This window comes from Thunnus thynnus, chromosome 20, assembly GCF_963924715.1.
Source record: "Thunnus thynnus chromosome 20, fThuThy2.1, whole genome shotgun sequence".
In the NCBI taxonomy this organism is placed as follows: Eukaryota; Metazoa; Chordata; class Actinopteri; order Scombriformes; family Scombridae; genus Thunnus; species Thunnus thynnus.
Window position 1 is genome coordinate 19,028,823 of NC_089536.1, and position 18,220 is coordinate 19,047,042.

The window sequence follows — 18,220 nt, forward strand, 5'->3', positions numbered from 1 at the left end:
AATGACACTGGCTGTCACTCTTTACCCTGCACTGCCCTCTGGTGTGTATAATCTTCTGCTGTTACCAGCATGTAGAGATGACAGTGAAAGGCATATGATAGCTCTTGCAAACAGGGCACATGCACAAGAGGCATCAAGGTTATAAGGTGCACGTTTGCTCTTCAAAGTCTTTAACTTGTGTTGGCATACAAATGACAAAATCTTAGATAAAGCATGAGGCAATATGGAAGTGTTGAACATTAAATGGCAGAAATTTGATGCCATGTGAACCTAAATCTGTTACTGTATATGACAGTGATGCACTGCTCCTGCATATACCAGTATGTAAAAAAAGACAGCTAATGCTAGCTCTCTGCTTTTTAAGTTTTCCACAGGCTCATTTCCCCCTGATTTTTTTCCTCTATTTTTGTCTGAGGTTCACAATCAAAAGTGATGGACACCATCATTTCCACCAAACTGCGGAGTATGAAACTGTTGAAACTCCCTCTTGAGCCTACTGTGCCTCACAGACATGCGGTGTAGAAGTACTCTGTGACTGTATTCTGTTTTTATTTATTTTTGGACTATATTCTGTTTTACCAAATTGATGTGCAAACATTAAAGAACTAAAGACAGAACCAAAAATAAAAAAATAATCATCGTATTAGGAAATAAAGACAAAAATGAGCTGGTCTTTTGGACTCAGTCCCCTAAGGGAAGAATAAGAAAAGAAAAAAAAGAAGACAGTGAACTGCAGTTCATGTGTGTGATCATATCAGTTACACATATAGTATGCTAAACATTTCAAAAGTATGCATGGTATGTACACTCACCAGCCACTTTATTAGTAAAACCTGTGCAATCTAATGCAATCCAATACAACAGCTCTACCATAAATTCTACATTTATGAAGCTTATATATTTTCAGTTTTTATTGACATTGTCAGAAAGGTGATAATTCTACTTTATGTTTAGTATTGAGGTCATAGTGGATGGTGGTGGTGTACTGGGCTGCATTATATTGAATGGTGTTCCTAATATACATACATGAGAGAGGCAAAATATTAGGAACACTTTTATCACCTTTTTGACAATGTCAACAAAAACTGAAAATGTATAAACTTTGTAAATGTAGAATTTATGGCAGAGCTGTTGTACTGGCATTAGATGTATATGTGTGTATTGAATGTCAGTGTTCACGTGTGTTACTGGCAAAATGAACCGGAACAGAATGTGGTTCAATTACAGTTACTGTAACTCTTGGCTTCATATAAGCATGTGGAAGTTCCAGTAATAAGAAACGTGATGCTGTCAAACAAACCTTTAAATAAACAAGACACACGTTTTTGATGGGTGAGAAATAGAGAAACTATTCTTACATACTTATCACCAACGGGGCAAAACTGCAGTCTGGCCTGAAGATGGCAGCAGAGAAAAGCCATGCTGTTAAATAAATGAAATGCCAGGACAAACAGACTTGATTTCTCTTGACTATGATTGACTTGGCTCCACTTTTATCTGTACAAAGGCTTGGTCAGACACTGTGGTGAAAAGCAGGTAGGCTGGGATGTCAAAGCTGATTTGTCAGGAGCCAGTATCAATACACCAAAACAAAAGTTTGGCGCATGCAGTCTTTACTGTACCACTTTACTGCTCTCTCAAGATAAGAGGGTTTTTCTGAGATTGGATTAATTTGGAGTCACTCCAAATAGGAGTGTCATCTAAAAGCAGAAAGAAGTCAAGTCAATTATGGTGAACCAGCATGTGCGATAGCTAAAACCTGCACAATTCTTTAATATGTCAAGAGGAACAGTTTGAGACAATATTCCAATGTCTGTTTATTGGGAACTGATTATTAGTTTAAATGGGTAATATTCTGTCTACATAAGTGACATTGTGTGGGTTTATGTGGTCATGTAAACAAGTCATAAATGTCCCTGTTTCTGGCACCAAGACAATTGTAATAAACCAGTTTCTTTTCACATACTTACTTTTGGCACATGCACTGCTGCTACCTTGCCAGAAGTGTCATGAACAATAGACAAAGATGAAGGACGAAAAAAGAAAAAAGAAAAAAAAGGGACAGTATCTCTGAAATCTACTGGCACAGTACACCTGATGAATTCTAACCACATTATTAATTAAATACCTACAATGACTGTCTCTAATCATCTAAAGTTCCCAAAGCAACCGCTAAGTGCTAAAATAAGTCTGGTAGTTGGTGTTTATAGGTCACAAAGTTCAAGAAATAGATTTCAAACACAAACAATTTTGACACATTTGATAAATATATTGAACTTTAATGCTTCGGGAAGTGTCTTGTGAGTTTTAGCCATGCTAGCAACATAGCTCTAGGCTCTAGTCTACCACCTTGGTCATTTAATTTTCACTACTGGATGGATTGCCATTAAATTTTGTACAGCATGGTCCCCAGTGGATGATCCCCTGACTTTTCCTCTAGTGCCACAAAGTTGACATTTATGGTTTAGAATTAAGATTTTGGATTACTATTGGATGGATTGCTATGAAATTTAGTACAGATATCCATGTTCTCCCTCAGGATTAAGAATTAAAACTCCGGTGACCCCTTAATTTTTCCCATATGACACCATCAGATCAAAATTTTAATTTGTTTAATGACCGAGTACCTAAATGAATGACATTTCCAGCAGCCTCAGCTGTACCTTGTGTTTAGTTCAGACATTCTAGAAGATTATAGTTTGGTTTTACTTCAGACATTTTTCCAGAAGCAGTTATTTATATGACTTTTCAGAATATGTACAGTATATTTAGATAGAATGATACACTTATTTATTTATATCTTAGAGCTAGTGATACATTATTTCAAGTTAATAGCCAACTGTGACCCAATTCAATAAATGAAACCAAATGGTGTTGCAGTTAAAGTTGCTCAATAACAGGTAAATGTAAAAGCATTGCACTTGTCTCGTGTGTCATTTTGTACATTCCAGAAAAACGTGACTCATTCATAAGTCATCCAAGTATCTTCCTTGTGACATCATGCATGTTACTTTTTGGCATAACATTTTTAGTGATGTCTCAGAAGAGAAGAGCCTCACCTCATTTATAGATTTTAAGCATTATAAGCCTATTTTTTTTTTAAAAGCAATAGTTACAAATAGCCTATCAGCTATATTTTCCTCACAGGTCTGTGAAAAAAGGAGCATATGCTGAATAAATGTCTAAAAAAAGAAACACGTGCAGAGACCAGAGGTTTGCCAGAACAAACTGGTTAGACTGTTACATAGTTGCAGCTAGGCTGTCAGTGATGGATAGGTGGATGGATTTAGTGATGAAGTGTAGTAATTACAGATGAGTTTATAATTAGAAATGTTTGTTTTGTAATACCATAAAGGAAAGAACATGGGTGAAACACAAAAATGATGTCCTTTTGTATCCAAGTCTTTGTCGGATGTATGACTAAGAATCTTGAGACTGTAAAATCAAAAGATGTGAATAGCGTGCAAATAGTGACACAAACTAAAAAAAATAAACAAAATATTGATAACCTACAAGAAGTGGGAATCACAGGAGGAGGTTGAGCATTACCTATTATACTTTGGGTGACTAATGTTCGTTTAGAGGGTGTGTCAGATACAACAACAACTGCAAATAAATTTGGACTTGGGTGTTGTGCACGTGTGTGTGTGTGTATTACAGTGGACAAAGCGCTGGTTTACCGGCAGTGCCTCTATAATTACAGTCACTGGTTTATTTACTACTGCACAGCTTCCGTCTAATGGTGATAACCACTACTTAGAAATTTCTTAGCTCTGCACCCTTATCTACTGACTCCACCTCTTCTGTGCATGACCAACCTTGAGCAACGTCCTCAAGAAGTACAAGTCTCAATATTAAAGTATTAATGTTTAATGCCATAATATACAAATAAGTAAAATGGCATCGGCTTCTCAATTATGTTGCAGGTTTACTGTTAAACTTATACCTGCAGCTTCCTTGTAGTTGCATTTGGTTGACAGATACTGACTGTAGTAATTATGGCCTGGAGAAGTGGTGCAGTTCAGATTACATCTATAAAAGGTGACAAACTTCCATGTTTGGAGGTGGTAGTTTGGGTGACTAGCTAGATATTAACCTGCAAAAAGTGGATTTAGCTGACTATGCTGCAGGAGACTGCTGTTTGTTTCCCATTAACTCCCATTTAATTTATTATATTTAGCATTATTTAATATTTTTTTATGCATTTTGATTACAAGGGTTGCACTTTACTCAAGCACTTATTAGAGGTGTCTATTTTTATAAAATAGTTTTTGATAAACGATTTCTTATGCATGAGTGTCTATATATCTCTATTGATGAAGTGTTGTTGGTACTATTCAAATGCTAAGAAACCAAACAATGCTCCAGAATATGTTTACTTACATCCTCTCCCCCTCCTCTCCTTATCTTAACCTTCTCCCTCCCCTGGATATTTACTTTTACCCTCCCCCCCTCCATTTCCCTTACCTGCCTATTCTGATCTTAACCTTCCCCTCTCCTGTCCCTTATCTGAACCTTCTCCCTCCCCTAGATACTTACCAACTCTAACCCTTACATACTTCCTCTTCCCTCATTTACCTCTAGCCTTAACCTTTCCCCTTTCCTACCCCTTATCTTAACCTTCTCCCTCCCCTGGATGGAATTTACTTACCTCAATGGCACATCTGTCTTCTTCATCTTTTGTTGGGCTCCTCCTCTTTTCCTTCCCTCTTTCCCTCCCTTCCCTAGGCTCCTAGTATGATTTTAATCAACTGTAACAAATTAAGAGTATAAAGATATAGGGGTGTCTTGTAAATTAAGGCAAAAACTGAGGAGGTCAGACGGTAAATGACATTGCTTCATTCAATGGGTTATCTAACCTGATCAATTTGTTTTCTGTATATGTTTTTTTTAATATGTTTACTTAAATAAATAAATATATGCATGCTTATTTATGTCCTTGAGCATTTTTATTTTTGATTGAACAGCACTTACCTTGAAGGAAAATTATTAGCACTTGTAATGACTCTGTTGCAGTTCCTGCTATTCCGGGTTCCCCCATGCTCTCCAAGCCCCCACCTATAATAATATATATTACAGTGGAGAGGGGTATTAAGTGGGTTATTCTGGCTCTCCTGCTCTTCTAAACCTGACCTAAAAACAATTTAAATATGGGATACAACTAGTGTCAGTCCATTACTTAGTACTTTAAGGAAGTACTAACTTAAACCCAATGATCCATAAACATTCTTATGCCATCACATCCCATGCTTACACCCTGAAGAATATGACTAAACGTTTGTTTAGTTGAGTTTTTTCCTCTTATGCTGTCATAACAATGAGAGTGGAACCCATTAAGTGCACGTAATAATCATAAATGTTGAATAACATACTGTAACTGTGCTGTAACTGTACTGTAAGGGAGAAGATTTTTGCTTCCTGGAATTAAAATAGGGCCACTTTTAAATTAAAATGGACAAAGCCAGGATACCTAATATGTGAGATTTGACTGACTTATAATTTAATTTACACTCAAAACATGCAAAATAATCTGTCAGGTGTAATATGTGCCAGTTTTATACTCAGCAAATGAATTTTTCAAGATGGTAGCACCCATATTCCTGTAAATGCTGAGTAGAGATGGAAAATGAAATCTGTGAGGCATGCACCTGGACAATTTCACTGACATTTCCATTGTCTATTGTCATTTCCAGGTTGCCCAAACAAAGAGCCAATTGTCAAGCCAGTCCAAATGAAACAAAACGATGCTGTGTGTGTGCAATGCGGGAAATCCTGATGAAAAACATCTTTTTGATTGATGGAGTCACTAAGCTCAGTCATAAAATTACTGGCACACAGAGATCCTTCGTATAACTAAATAAACACCTTCACATTTTCAGAGCTATCATAGGAGAGTTTTGTTTCAGTAATATGGGCAGACTTTTTTCAAGGCACTACGGCACCACAGGAGAAATAACAACTGTCTCAACATCAACTATTGTTCATTGTTCTGAGGAGATGTCACTGATATGACTGCACTGTAAAAAGATTAAATCTAAATATCTACATCCACAAGCAGGGCAGATGAGATTAAATGAAACAAGTGAGTGTTCTTCTGTTGATGTTATGTTCAGTTTCTAATTTGTTTGGCATCTTAGAGTACTCAATACTGTTTGTATTTTTTTTTTTTTTTTTTAAATTGTGAATTTTGTTTTCTGAAGTTGTTACAACACATCACACTCAAAAATATTTAAATCTGTCCATTATCCTCAAAAATAAATAAAGCATCATTAACTTGTTCTTCAATACAGAAAATATTTCATGTCATATACAATTTTTTGCATTATCATTATCCAAAAATGATTAAAAACACATTAGTGAGCCACGCAATTGCACTGGCTGACATGTTACTTCATTACCTTGAACATAGGCACTGTAGTTTATTTTGAGTCATCACACATTCATTGTCTTGCTACTATACTCACTAATGCACTAAATGTGTATTCATCCGCATCTGAAAATAGTCCCCCAAAAATGCACTATTTACTCCTATTTAAGCTATATCTGCTAAAAACTACAGTGCCCAGCTCTTTCAGGAAATCACATAGCCTTTTTTAAAAATGAAATTATGTATATGTGAGCTGCTTTTAAAGATCAGTAGGTACAAATGGCGAAGGCTGGGAAAGTCGGAAAGTATTGAGAGACGAGAGACGTTTTTGGTTTTGGTCTTTTAATGGGATTTTTTGACAGTAAGAAAATATAGAATAATGCAAGCCTTAATCTTTAAAATGTTTATATGATGTTGACATGAACTAATGTATGAAATGAGTACTTACTGGTAATCAGGACAGATGAAATAGATGTTTGGTTGATTTGTATATCTGGCAGTCTGTTCTCAAGTAACTTAACATTGTCCAATCTTTCATTCAGATATCGATACATTTACATATTATGCATTTCATATTTATAATATTTTATCAATTATTACTCGAACACTATTTGAATCACTGAAAAAAAAAAGAAAGAAAATGCGCATTCAATGGTTGGAAACCAGTCTAACTCAAGCATGTCTTAAGTAATCCCTTCTGATCAAATTTAGACTTTTATTTGGAGGGACTGGGATAATAGAATAACACATTCACCTTTGTGAGAGAGCACAAACCCATGGGAAACACCTGTGGTGGCTGTTTGGTATGTTGCCTTGTCTATTTTAGAGGTTTACTGTACTTTACTCACAGATGACCGCTAGTTCGAACATCAGTAACAGACATCCTGTAGATATTGACTCTCATTCAAAATGCATCGACTTCTCTCTAGAAATACTAAGTCAACTGCTAAATTTGGGCCCTCTTATAAGTGTGCTGGTGTTCATTCAGGCATCTCAGAGATCATTCTCATGCCATGAATGCATGCAACTCATACCATAGAGCCTATTCTACCTGCATGTTATTAATTTACATCATGTACCTCTTTTTTATGTGCTATCACAATATGCTTTGTGAGGAAGTATGTGTGAGCTAGTAATTGTATGATTAATGCATGAATGAGTGCTTTGCAAGTGAATGACTGTGTATGTTTGTGTGTGTTTAAAGGTGTTTTGTGACCACATACAGTACATTTCATGCATTTCTCTCATTGCCTGCTCTATACCTGCACTTGTGTCATCAGCTGATGCCCAAAAAATTCACAGTTGCTCAGTGTGGGAAACCTCATGTGGCTTTACACTCAGGTGTTGACATCTTCACAGGTCATACACAAAGCTGGACAGTCCTGACCTTTCAGACCATAATACAGTGTGAGTGGTCTGTGTGTGTATGTGTGTGTATGTGTGTGTATGAGAGTAATAAAATCCTGGCATTACTTCAGACAAGGACTCCACACTCACGTTCGTCTGATGAGTGGTTGGGATAACCCCTTCTGGTTCTAACCCTCTCATGCAATCCTCACTTTGAAGAAACACCTGCTCCTCTCCCACACACATGCATCCTCTTACCTGTTTAGTCAGTCTCAACAGACGCACACACACACACACAGCTCTCCACACTAGTTGGTGATAAGGGATATTACTGCCAGATGACACATGTGAAGTGATTGCACGTGCAGAGTTTTCATTATGGGAGTTGAGTATCTAGGAGATGCAGGACGTTATTGACAAAGACAGGAGTTGAGCAGCACGAGTTTATTTTGACTGTTAATTACAATGTAAGAAACCATCCAACACAAACTGCACACAAAATTACTATCAAAAATATGACAAAGAGCTACAATGTGAAATGCAAAGAAATGTGATTTGCATCTAAAATCACAGCTTGCATGCATTGTCTTTTGGTTTGCATAGTTTTTTCCTTTGTGCTTCTCGGTTTTTCTTAATACAGCAGAATGGAACAATTTCTAAAACCAGCCTTTGGCTAAATTACAGTTAATACAAATTTGAAATCAATTCTGAATCCATTGTGTTTTTCTACACATCCAAAACACTCACACACACACACACATGCACACGCACACACATGCACACGCACGCACGCGCGCACACACGCGCGCACGCACGCACACACACACACACACACACACACACACACACACACACACACACACAGTCCAGGTGCATAGAGTGAAATTGTTTGAAGTAAAGCAGCCGTCCTCCTGATCCTGAGCTCCATCTGAAAAAAAATTTATTCAGAAGCTAAAAGTTTTGTTTCCCATGGATAATTTCTTCTGTCCTTTCAAGTGTATAACTGTACTTTTTGGTTTTACTACTTAATTGTCCCACGATAGAAGAGACATCAGCCTCTCTAGCCTTCAAAGTAAATCATTGAATAATACACTGTGAATCGATACAACACACAATAAAGAGATAAACTGGAAATTCCTGATTATGGACATAACTATACGTCAGCCTTCCTCAACGTCAGCCTCAACCGCCGCCTATGCCTGGAAGCGCTGCCTCCGCCACGCCTTTGGATTTTTGCATCCTTTTCTCAAGCTCTGACTCCGCCCTCCTGAGCCCTATATAACCGACAGAGGGACCCTCCGCTGGCAGTCCAGACTGAAAGTCAGTAAAACAGTTACTAATCCTACGAGCTGAGCGCATGATGACTGGTGACCAGCGCTTTGCAATCAGTGTCCGCATCATTGGAGCCGTCCATCGGGACTCACCAAAACTCAAGGTGAGTGACTTCAGTCGTTCATTTTCTTTTTTATATTAAAGATGTGTTACAATTCGGGCTGTCTCTCATCCTGCAATTGTTTTCTCACCCCCACAGATGTTCATGATATCTGTGTTATGGTCTGATGAGACTGAAGTGATTGTCTACAGGTCCTTCCAGGATTTCAAAAAATTTCATGTAAGTCAAAATAAAAAATTAGATGGATGGATTAACCTGGTTTAGAGTGATAGTGATTTGAGAGTGATAACATCATATACTGTATATATTTTTTTGTCTTTTCAAACAGAGGCAGCTGAAAAAGAGGTTCCCTAACATGAACCCATTGCGGAAAAATGACAGAGTGATCCCTAAATTCAGGGGTAAGATTATTTTCATGTGAATTGTTTCCCCTGAGATATCTAAAACTAGGCTATGTTTTGTTTACACTAAGACTCTGGTAACCTGAAGACTACAGTATTAAAAAGCTTTAACTTAAATATTTCTACATACATTCCATGATTTTTTAAAGCTTGTTTATCCTGTGAAGTAAACTCATACATCCTCTCAGTCTGCATTAGTGCTGTGCATGTTTGCAAGTGTTTTATCTTAAAGTCCGATATTCAATTATAGAAAAAGGTTGTACAAATATAGTTCTTACCGTGTGTTTTTTCTACTTCACAGCCAATGTAGTATTAATCGTCTCCTCTCCTCTTTCCAGGGAAAGCCAGGAGGAGCAGCCTCACGCAGAAAGGACCCAAGCGATCTGTCCAACGGATGAAGTTCCTGGAGAGCTACTGCGACCTGCTGCTGAAGTGTGACGAAACCGTGACCCAGAGCTCAGAGCTCACACAGTTCTTTATGCCCAAAGACTATGACCTGCAGCCAGATTTCACCAAGAACAGGTACAGTAGGCTGTGACAGAGCTTGTGTAAGCGTTCAGTTGGGGTTGATAGAAGATCTTGGTGATCAGATAATGAGATATGTTTTCAACATAACATTTCTCTCACACAGCGTCATGATCCTGCTGTCGGATGATCTGCCTGAAGGTTCAGGTGGAGGAGGAGGGGATGTTACCCGCCAGCATGCAGGCAGCGTCACCCACCCGTTCGTCACCCAGACTTACCGCTGCGTGGCCACTTATGAGACAAAGGACACCAAGAATCGCCCATTTAAAGTTGCCCTGGATGAGAAACTAGATGTCCTGATCAAGGATCCTGCAGGTCAGTACTACAGCTTTAAAGTAGTTTCTTCTGAAATTTATTAAAAAAGATAAATGAGAAAAAAAACATTGAGAAACCTTATTCTCTGAACTTTGAGCCAACTTCACACTCACTTCTGTTATGCTTAAAAGTATGCTTCCTTTTCCCTTTCAGGCTGGTGGCTGGTAGAGAATGAGGATAAGCGTCTGGCTTGGTTTCCTGCTCCCTACCTGGAGTTATGGGAAGGGGAGGAAGATGATGACACCGAGTTCCAGCTGGGAGGTGTGATATTTACTTGTTGTGGTAACAGTTCAATTTTAACGTGCAAGAATGCATGTGGAAATACAGGATAGCTTGATTAAATTACCTTGTGCGTGCCTGATGTTGGTGTGAGATTTGGCATCATTTGCCACTGCATACCAGCCATACAGTAGTTATTAGTAACAGTGACATATTACTGTGAAGGCAGGTTGTTACAAACAGCCAACACTGGGGAGTGCTCTCTAACCATTGGAAGTTTCATGTATTTATTCCTCTCTACAAAAACTCTGTGTGATCTGATTTTATAAAGACAATTTGTGTATTTGTCCTTTTTTTTAAACTTCATGCCCCAAGAAATATTCTTGCCATTCAGAAGTTTGTTGTTTGAGCTTGTTTTCTTGGTTGTGGCCTTCAGGTGCCCTGTACTGTGCCGTGAAGAGTTACTCGACTAAGAAGGATGACGAGGTGTCTGTGTCCATTGGCTCTGTGGTTGAGGTGCTGAGGAAGTCTGACAATGGCTGGTGGCTCATCAGGTATCCCAATCTTGTCTGTCTGCACTGCAAACAATAGACTAGGAAATTGGAAACATTCAAAATATTACTTTTAGATTTTCATCAATGCTTCATTGTTGTCTGTGCATGTAAACATCACAAACCATAGACATACTCTGGTGTCTGTAGAGTTGGAATGGGAGATTTATAAAGAATTGAAGTACACTCCTCAACAGTATCAAATATTTCTCATTTCTAAACTTAATCTAGGGTGTTACACACTTTTAAATTATGTTTTATGTGTTGAAATAACCTTTAACTCTTTTACTTGTTATCCTCTCTTCAGATTCAATGGCAAGGCAGGTTACATACCCTCCATGTACCTGCAACCATACAACAACCCTCGTGCAGGCCTCTACAGCTTGCAGAGAAAGCTGCATAGCTCCACCTTGAACCTGCTTACCAGCACAGAACCTCAGGCTTCTTATCCACACAGCACCACTGAAGACAACAGCACACCACAAGACTCTGCAGGTCAGTCCAGCGGTGATGCAAATGTGTCTGGGCGTCTCCAAAAAGCCAGATCCCTTGATGTTCTCTCTGAGACCCGGTCTCAGACTGCTCTGCCCGCCCAGGCTGAGCAAGACACCACAACATCAGAAAGTCGCGCTCGCAGCATGAGCAGCACAAGCACAGAGTCCAGCTTCTCCAGCTTCTCCTCAGGCAGTGAATCGTCCTCAAGTTCAAATGGAAAAGTGCAGCGCCAGAAGCGCACTGGCCGACCTGCAGCCTCACACCAGTCTAATGTCAGCGACAGTGGGAGCAGCAGCCCCGATCTGAGCCTCTCTGACCGCCGCAGCTCCAACACTAGTTCTGTCAGCACTGGATCTTCCTCAGTCACTCCCAGGATGCCACCCAGACCCAAGACTGAGGAAATCCTGACCCGCTGCACCACTATTACCCGCAAGGCAGCTCTGGCCACCAAAACCCAGATCCCGCCGGAGACCATCCACAGCCGTTAAAGAATTAGAGGCTAAAACTTTACATTACAAATACTGAAGATAGTCTCTTTGCTGAAGTCTTTTTGGTTGATTCATGTAAATAGTTAACCTTTTAACTCCACAGATCTTTTCATGGGTCTATCAATCAAATGTGTTTTATGCAGCATTTTTCGTTTAAATTTTTGTCATACCAATGGTCGCAAGTAAACCAGACTTGAGAAGAGAGATGTATACTGAATTATGCCACACTTTTTCATCAGAACAAATGGAGCGTTAAAGATGGCATCTTAGATTTGAATATTTCACTCAGTATAAGCATTATGTAGCTTCAATGAAGCGTTAGAAGGAACAGGTGCAAGAAAATGGTATGTGATATTGTCATACAGTAGTAGAGAAATATTTTTTTCTAATTTTGAAACCAATTAAGGGGAAGTTTAAGTGGATTATTGGAGTTCAAGAGGTTAAATATTTGCTGAAATCAGTGCATGGCTGCAGGGTGATGAAAGATGAAAAAGATAATATATAATTGAATTATCATATATTTTCTTTGCTATGTCATTTTATGTCATTTAACTACTTTGGTATTTTAACAGGTATATACTTTATGTAAATTGATTCTCAATGTAAATGAACTTTCAGCAGGTCAGTCGTTTGTATACAGCCGCAGGATTAATGACAGCAGCAAAGAATGCATCACTGAATACTCTGAAAACCAGTGTGAAAGCCTTAAGATCAATTAGCAAATCAGGTTACTGAAATATGATAGGTGTGGTAAACAAGCTGTCAGCAAACAAAGAGAGATGACTTCAGAATGATGTGTCAGAACTGCTCTTAATTAATGATATGTATTATTGTATGAATATGTTGCTGTCCTTTCCTTCACTACATTATAAACTTTATGAGTTCACAATGCTGTATCACAGTGTGTAAGTTTAATAAACAGGTCAATAAAATCAAATTTGCACAAGAAGTTAAAAGATGTCCTTCTTTCATGAGTGTTCAATGAGTAGATGAGAGACAAGTGGTTTTACATTTGGTTATCCATAACTTTTCAGGTATTTCCATTTACGTTATGAGAGCTAAAGAAGCAGCATCATTGTTATACCAAATGTCTTAAAATTAAAGCTGCACTAATCAATATTTTTATATTGACACTGGATCAAATAACAATGTCTAATATTAAAGGGGTTGCTTGTATTGACAAACACATAATTGTCATCCACTATATTTCCCCTCAGCTCTATGCGCCTTTCAATATTTTGGATAATTGTTTTGGTTTTCCCTGCCAGCCATTCCTATCTGGTCAAGCTTGTTTCCAGTTGCAGCAGGCTGCTATTTTCAGCAACAAAAAACAAAACACAGATAAACCCATTGTGCAGTACCTGCCCAGCACCAAAGGTTAGGTTAGCTAGGAGATAGCTGGTTAACATAGTGCAGCATTTATCAGCTAAAAAGCCTGTTATTAGCTATAGAAGTTGGTGGAGACCAAAACAGAGCTCAAAAAGGAGCAAAATTTGGTATTCATCAGAGGAAGAGAAATATGACTCCAAATGAATCCTAATGTTACTCTGTGTCTACTGGATGTGTATACGAAAGGGTTTTGCTAAAACAACTTTATAATATCAATTAATGCAGCTTTAAAAATATGTTGTGAATATACTGTATATTTGGATTTAATATTCTTGTTTTGAATGAAAATACACTATAGAGCATCCTTATACTGACACATAACAGCTCCATGTGATATAGTGCTCTGCCTGTTTTGTTAACATTCTACTCTTTGGAGTTCATTTTTTCTTATTCATATGGATAACTGTCCAAATGTATCATATTGAGATATTTCCAGATAGCAAACCATTTAGTAAAAGTGCCACTATATTAAACAAGGAAAGTAGAGTAGAATCATCTATTATCTGTAACAATGAAATGTTGGACTTTGGTCTTCTGATTTTGGTGTTACTGACTTATTTGCTGAATGTGACAGTATGTGTAAACAAATAGCATTGAGATAAAGCTGTTAGGTCAAAAAGAAAAGCTCTCTTCTTTATACATAATGTTCACTTTCTTTGTATAAGTTATGACAAAAGAGAGGTGTGTACATGCTGACGTTTCTTTTCCATGATGATAGTATCTGGGTTATGAGTGTATCTATGTTTTTATTCAGAGTAACAAGAGCGTCTTGTCAAACATGCTATCATTAGCGATCTTTCACAGAGGCTTTTTTTTTTTTTTTGCACAAACAGAAGTCTGAAGAGACCCAAGTTCAGTGTGACATTTCACCATAGGAAAAAATCTGTTGCTTGAAACTTGTTATCTTTACACCTGAATGCAAAATCAATTTTACAGCTGAATAGAAAAGATGCGGGTGGAACTCTAGGAAATGCAGGATACTAACTGAAACAGAAATAGACAAGATGATTAGTAATGTCTTCTAACTTATTTTAACATTTTAATTGCATTGTGGTGATTATGTATTATCATTTCTTTTTGTTTGCTTTAATTATTTGTATGTATCATTTGTATGATAGGCTATATATAATTTGTTAAACCAGGAAAGTCTAAATGTGAAAATGTTTTGTCCTCGTATCACTTTGTCATTATTCTAGGACTCACCCACACTTAGCATGCCTTGGACACTGATACATATCATGCAAGGACAAGGACATTTTAATGAAGTCACACAAAGGAAAATAATTATAGGGAGAGGCAGAGTAGCAATTACTGAGAAGAACTGGCATTGTACCCATGGCAGTTATACAAAAATGCTGATGGCACATCTTACCAAGGAAAATAATATGTATTTCAAGTGAAGAAACCTATAAGAAACTATAAACTGATGTGTTTTTTCAAGAATAATGGTCATTAAAAAAAAAAAAAAGATCATCACACTTAAAGGCAAATCACATGACACATACCGGACATTAATAACAAATTTATTACAAAAGCAAATGTGAGTACAAAAGTGTTTGTGCTAATAAATATTAAAAAAAACTAGTCCGGTATTTTACAGAAATACTATGATTAAATAATAAGAAAATAAATAATAATGAGTTACACTTTGTAAAGAAAATTTAACACTTCCTAATAGCTGTTTGAAGAGGTTACTTGTGTTGCTGCTGTGTTGCTCTTTCTTGTCACAAACAGAGCATCTTGCCGTGTTTTTATCTACAGGTGATAAGAAGCACCGCACCACACCACGCTATATTTCTTTTCTGCCATTTGATGCAGAAGTATGTGCGCACTGCACTACAAAAGTACTGAAAACATTTGAAAGTGATGCCGCCACCCATGTTTTGTATTTATATAATTGTATTATCGCTATATTTTTTTAAAGGAATCGATACAAAATGAGTAGCTTGTGAGTACTGAAGTACCGATCCTGCAGTATTGAACCGCCCATCCCTACCAGAGTAGGGAAACTAAATCAAGGGCTGTGAAGGACGTAAATCAAGACATACTCAAGATCTAAATGGACAACATAGTGTCTTCATGCCTTTTCAAATGCAAGAACAATCTCTAACATAACAGAGATAGGCACAGTAGGCACAGTGGTACTTTGAGCTACATGCTAACATCCAAAGGCTAACATGCTCATTTTGAGCAGGTAGTATTTTTTTACGGTGTTCATCTTCAAAGATTAGTTAGGTAAACTAAGAGCAAATGTTAGCTAATGTTAGCATCCTAACATTTGCTATTTAGCACTAAAGTAAATACAGAGTGCAACTGAGGCTGATGTGAATGTCAGTTTTTATTGTTGGGCATTGGCTACAAGTTTGGCTATCAGCAATAGTTAATGATTATCAAAGATAATCATTAATTATTAAAATCAATAAGATTATTAATAAGAATTAGCCTAATAGTAACAGGGCACCACCCTGGAGTCAGGGAAAAACTACAAACAAAATTACCATACCAATAGCTAGTTAAGGTTGAAGGATTTTGGAGTTCTTTGCAGAGGAGAGGTTGGCAAAACTCATTCTTGTGCAACATTAAAACAGACTACAGGTATATCCAAAAACATTTATTTAACAAACAGGTAAAAGAGCAAAACACACAATACCAGTTTAGCTAAGCTGACAAAGGGAACAACAGAGATAAAAGGCCAGACCATGTGGTGTCTTGAACCACATGTGCTGCCTGAACCAAAGTTTGCAAAACTAGGTTTTAAACCTCTTAACTTTGTGGTTCTCTGTTTAAGGCCAATTGATGTAGGATGGAGGTGCCAGGTTAGGAAGAGGTTAGTTGCATGCAAGGCCTAGTTACTGGATGTATCATGTGTTAAGCATGCTAACATTAACCTAGCGGTGTGGCTATGCAATAACCTGACTATGAACAACAAGGACATCACAACGATAGTTCAATGAATAACCTTAGCCAAATTAATACATATACAGTACATTGATTAAGTTAAACATTCTTGCTTAGCTGTGCTATGCTTCACTTTGTTGTTAGGCTATGCCCAGTTGTTACCAGTAAATGAAGAAAGAGATGCTTTGTGGTGCTCTGCTTCTTAGCTGGTGAATCTATGGAAGAGACAGGCTGAGAAGAGTTTGGCTCCAAAGCTGAAAGGATGCAGGATTTGCTGTGTAGGTCTGGTGCTCCAGTCGTGCAGGTCAGAGGGCCCAGGTCCAGTCCTTTATGTAGAGTTAGTGGCAAGCTAACTTCATGGCTCCTGTACTTGTTAAACCAGCCAGCAGACTTGTGTGGTAGCTGCTGGCACTAGAAAACTTAGTTTCTGAGTCTTAGGCAGGCTCTCGTGTCTTCTGCCGTGAAGAAAGAGTTCTGTGTGCGTCTGCTGTGAGCAGGCCACACAAGAGAGCTGAGAGCTGCTCCTTCAGCAGCGGAGGTGAAAAAGAGCAAGGGGCTGTTCCATCCACAGCTGGAGGAGAAAAGAGAGAGATAAGAGGGGAATCTCTAGTTTTGATAACCTGGATCCATGGGTGGAGCTTCACACTTTGGGTGCAAACCCCCAGGGCTCAGGTTTCTAGAAGTTTTGAAACATGTGGTAAACTGTGGTCCAGATGTAGTCCCAACATTATTATAATATATATTTTATTATATAAGTATTTTGTCATAAACCAAAGTATTGGACAAATTGAAATTTTGACCGGATGGTGGCGCTAGAGGAAAAAGTAATGGTTAAGTGTAAGTTATTACAAATCACCCTAAAGGGAACATGACTGTAATAAAGTTCATGGCAATCAATCCAATAGTTGTTGAGACATTTCAGTCTGGACCAAAGTGGTGCACGAACTGACAGGCCAATATTGCCATCCATAAAGAATGCTACCAGCATTTCATCATCCAGCTAGCCATTCTGTACGATTTTAATAAATTAGACAATGTGCAGTTTGAGATCCATCACATTACTGGGTGAAATTTCTTATATTGTGTGTGGCACTGTTAAGAACCACAAATTATGAAGAATAATTGTTCTCATTCTTATTTCATACTGAGGTCAACATCTAATAGTTGCTGAGGCCAAGACTACTACCATATCATAATGAAATATTCTCCACTCTTGACACACATGACGCTTCACTGATCCAGAGAAATTTCTTCACAGAGAGGTCAGAGGTCACTAAGTCTGCCCACTCACTCATTAACTGCGATCTTGACTTATGAGGTGTAATTCCCGTCACAATCCAAAACACTGACGAAACACAATGACTTTCATTCTTACCCTGAAATACTTAATGATTAGCAAAATAATGCAAAAATTTCCTGTAAAATCGAAACAACGCTACATTTACTTCTCACAGTACATTATAGTCTAAATCCTCTCTGTACTCTGTGGCTGGAGTTTTGTGTTAGTGTGCTACTTTCACAAAACATTCATCCAATTAGTGCTGATGGGTGAGAATAGGGGTATTTCATGCATTCAGAACGTTGCTGCATCATTGCACATTACTGTCAAAAACATTTTTTTAAGATTGTGGGCATCCTTGTGGCATATGACAACTGAAGGGAGAGTCTCGTCTTCAGCCATGATACAGAGGCAGTGAGCGAGGGTTTGTGTAACTGAGATGATGATAATATATCTGCAGGGGTTCACTGTGTTACTGATCAAAAGCAGTCAGTGTATTGTAAGTTGTACAAGGCAAATTTCCAAAAAGAAAACAAAAGAAAAAAAGAATCAG

The 18,220-nt window shown here is 37.9% G+C and overlaps 1 protein-coding gene across 1 annotated transcript; it reads left to right on the forward strand.

Moving 5' to 3' along the window:
- The first annotated feature begins 9,008 nt into the window (after positions 1 to 9,008).
- Positions 9,009 to 13,050, forward strand: LOC137172278 (NADPH oxidase organizer 1-like). Its single transcript, XM_067576607.1, has 8 exons — positions 9,009 to 9,149; positions 9,246 to 9,326; positions 9,436 to 9,508; positions 9,847 to 10,030; positions 10,140 to 10,348; positions 10,502 to 10,609; positions 11,004 to 11,121; positions 11,426 to 13,050. Exons 1-8 carry the CDS (start codon positions 9,072 to 9,074, stop codon positions 12,099 to 12,101), a joined length of 1,527 nt encoding a protein of 508 aa, XP_067432708.1. The 5' UTR covers positions 9,009 to 9,071; the 3' UTR covers positions 12,102 to 13,050.
- The last annotated feature ends 5,170 nt before the right edge of the window (positions 13,051 to 18,220 follow it).

Excerpts from the sequence above, each read along its gene's own strand:
- LOC137172278 (XM_067576607.1), top strand. The coding sequence starts at position 9,072 with ATGATGACTGGTGACCAGCGCTTTGCAATCAGTGTCCGCATCATTGGA. Across the intron at positions 9,150-9,245 it reads GGGACTCACCAAAACTCAAG|ATGTTCATGATATCTGTGTT; the intron begins GTGAGTGACTTC and ends TCACCCCCACAG. Across the intron at positions 10,349-10,501 it reads CCTGATCAAGGATCCTGCAG|GCTGGTGGCTGGTAGAGAAT; the intron begins GTCAGTACTACA and ends TTTCCCTTTCAG.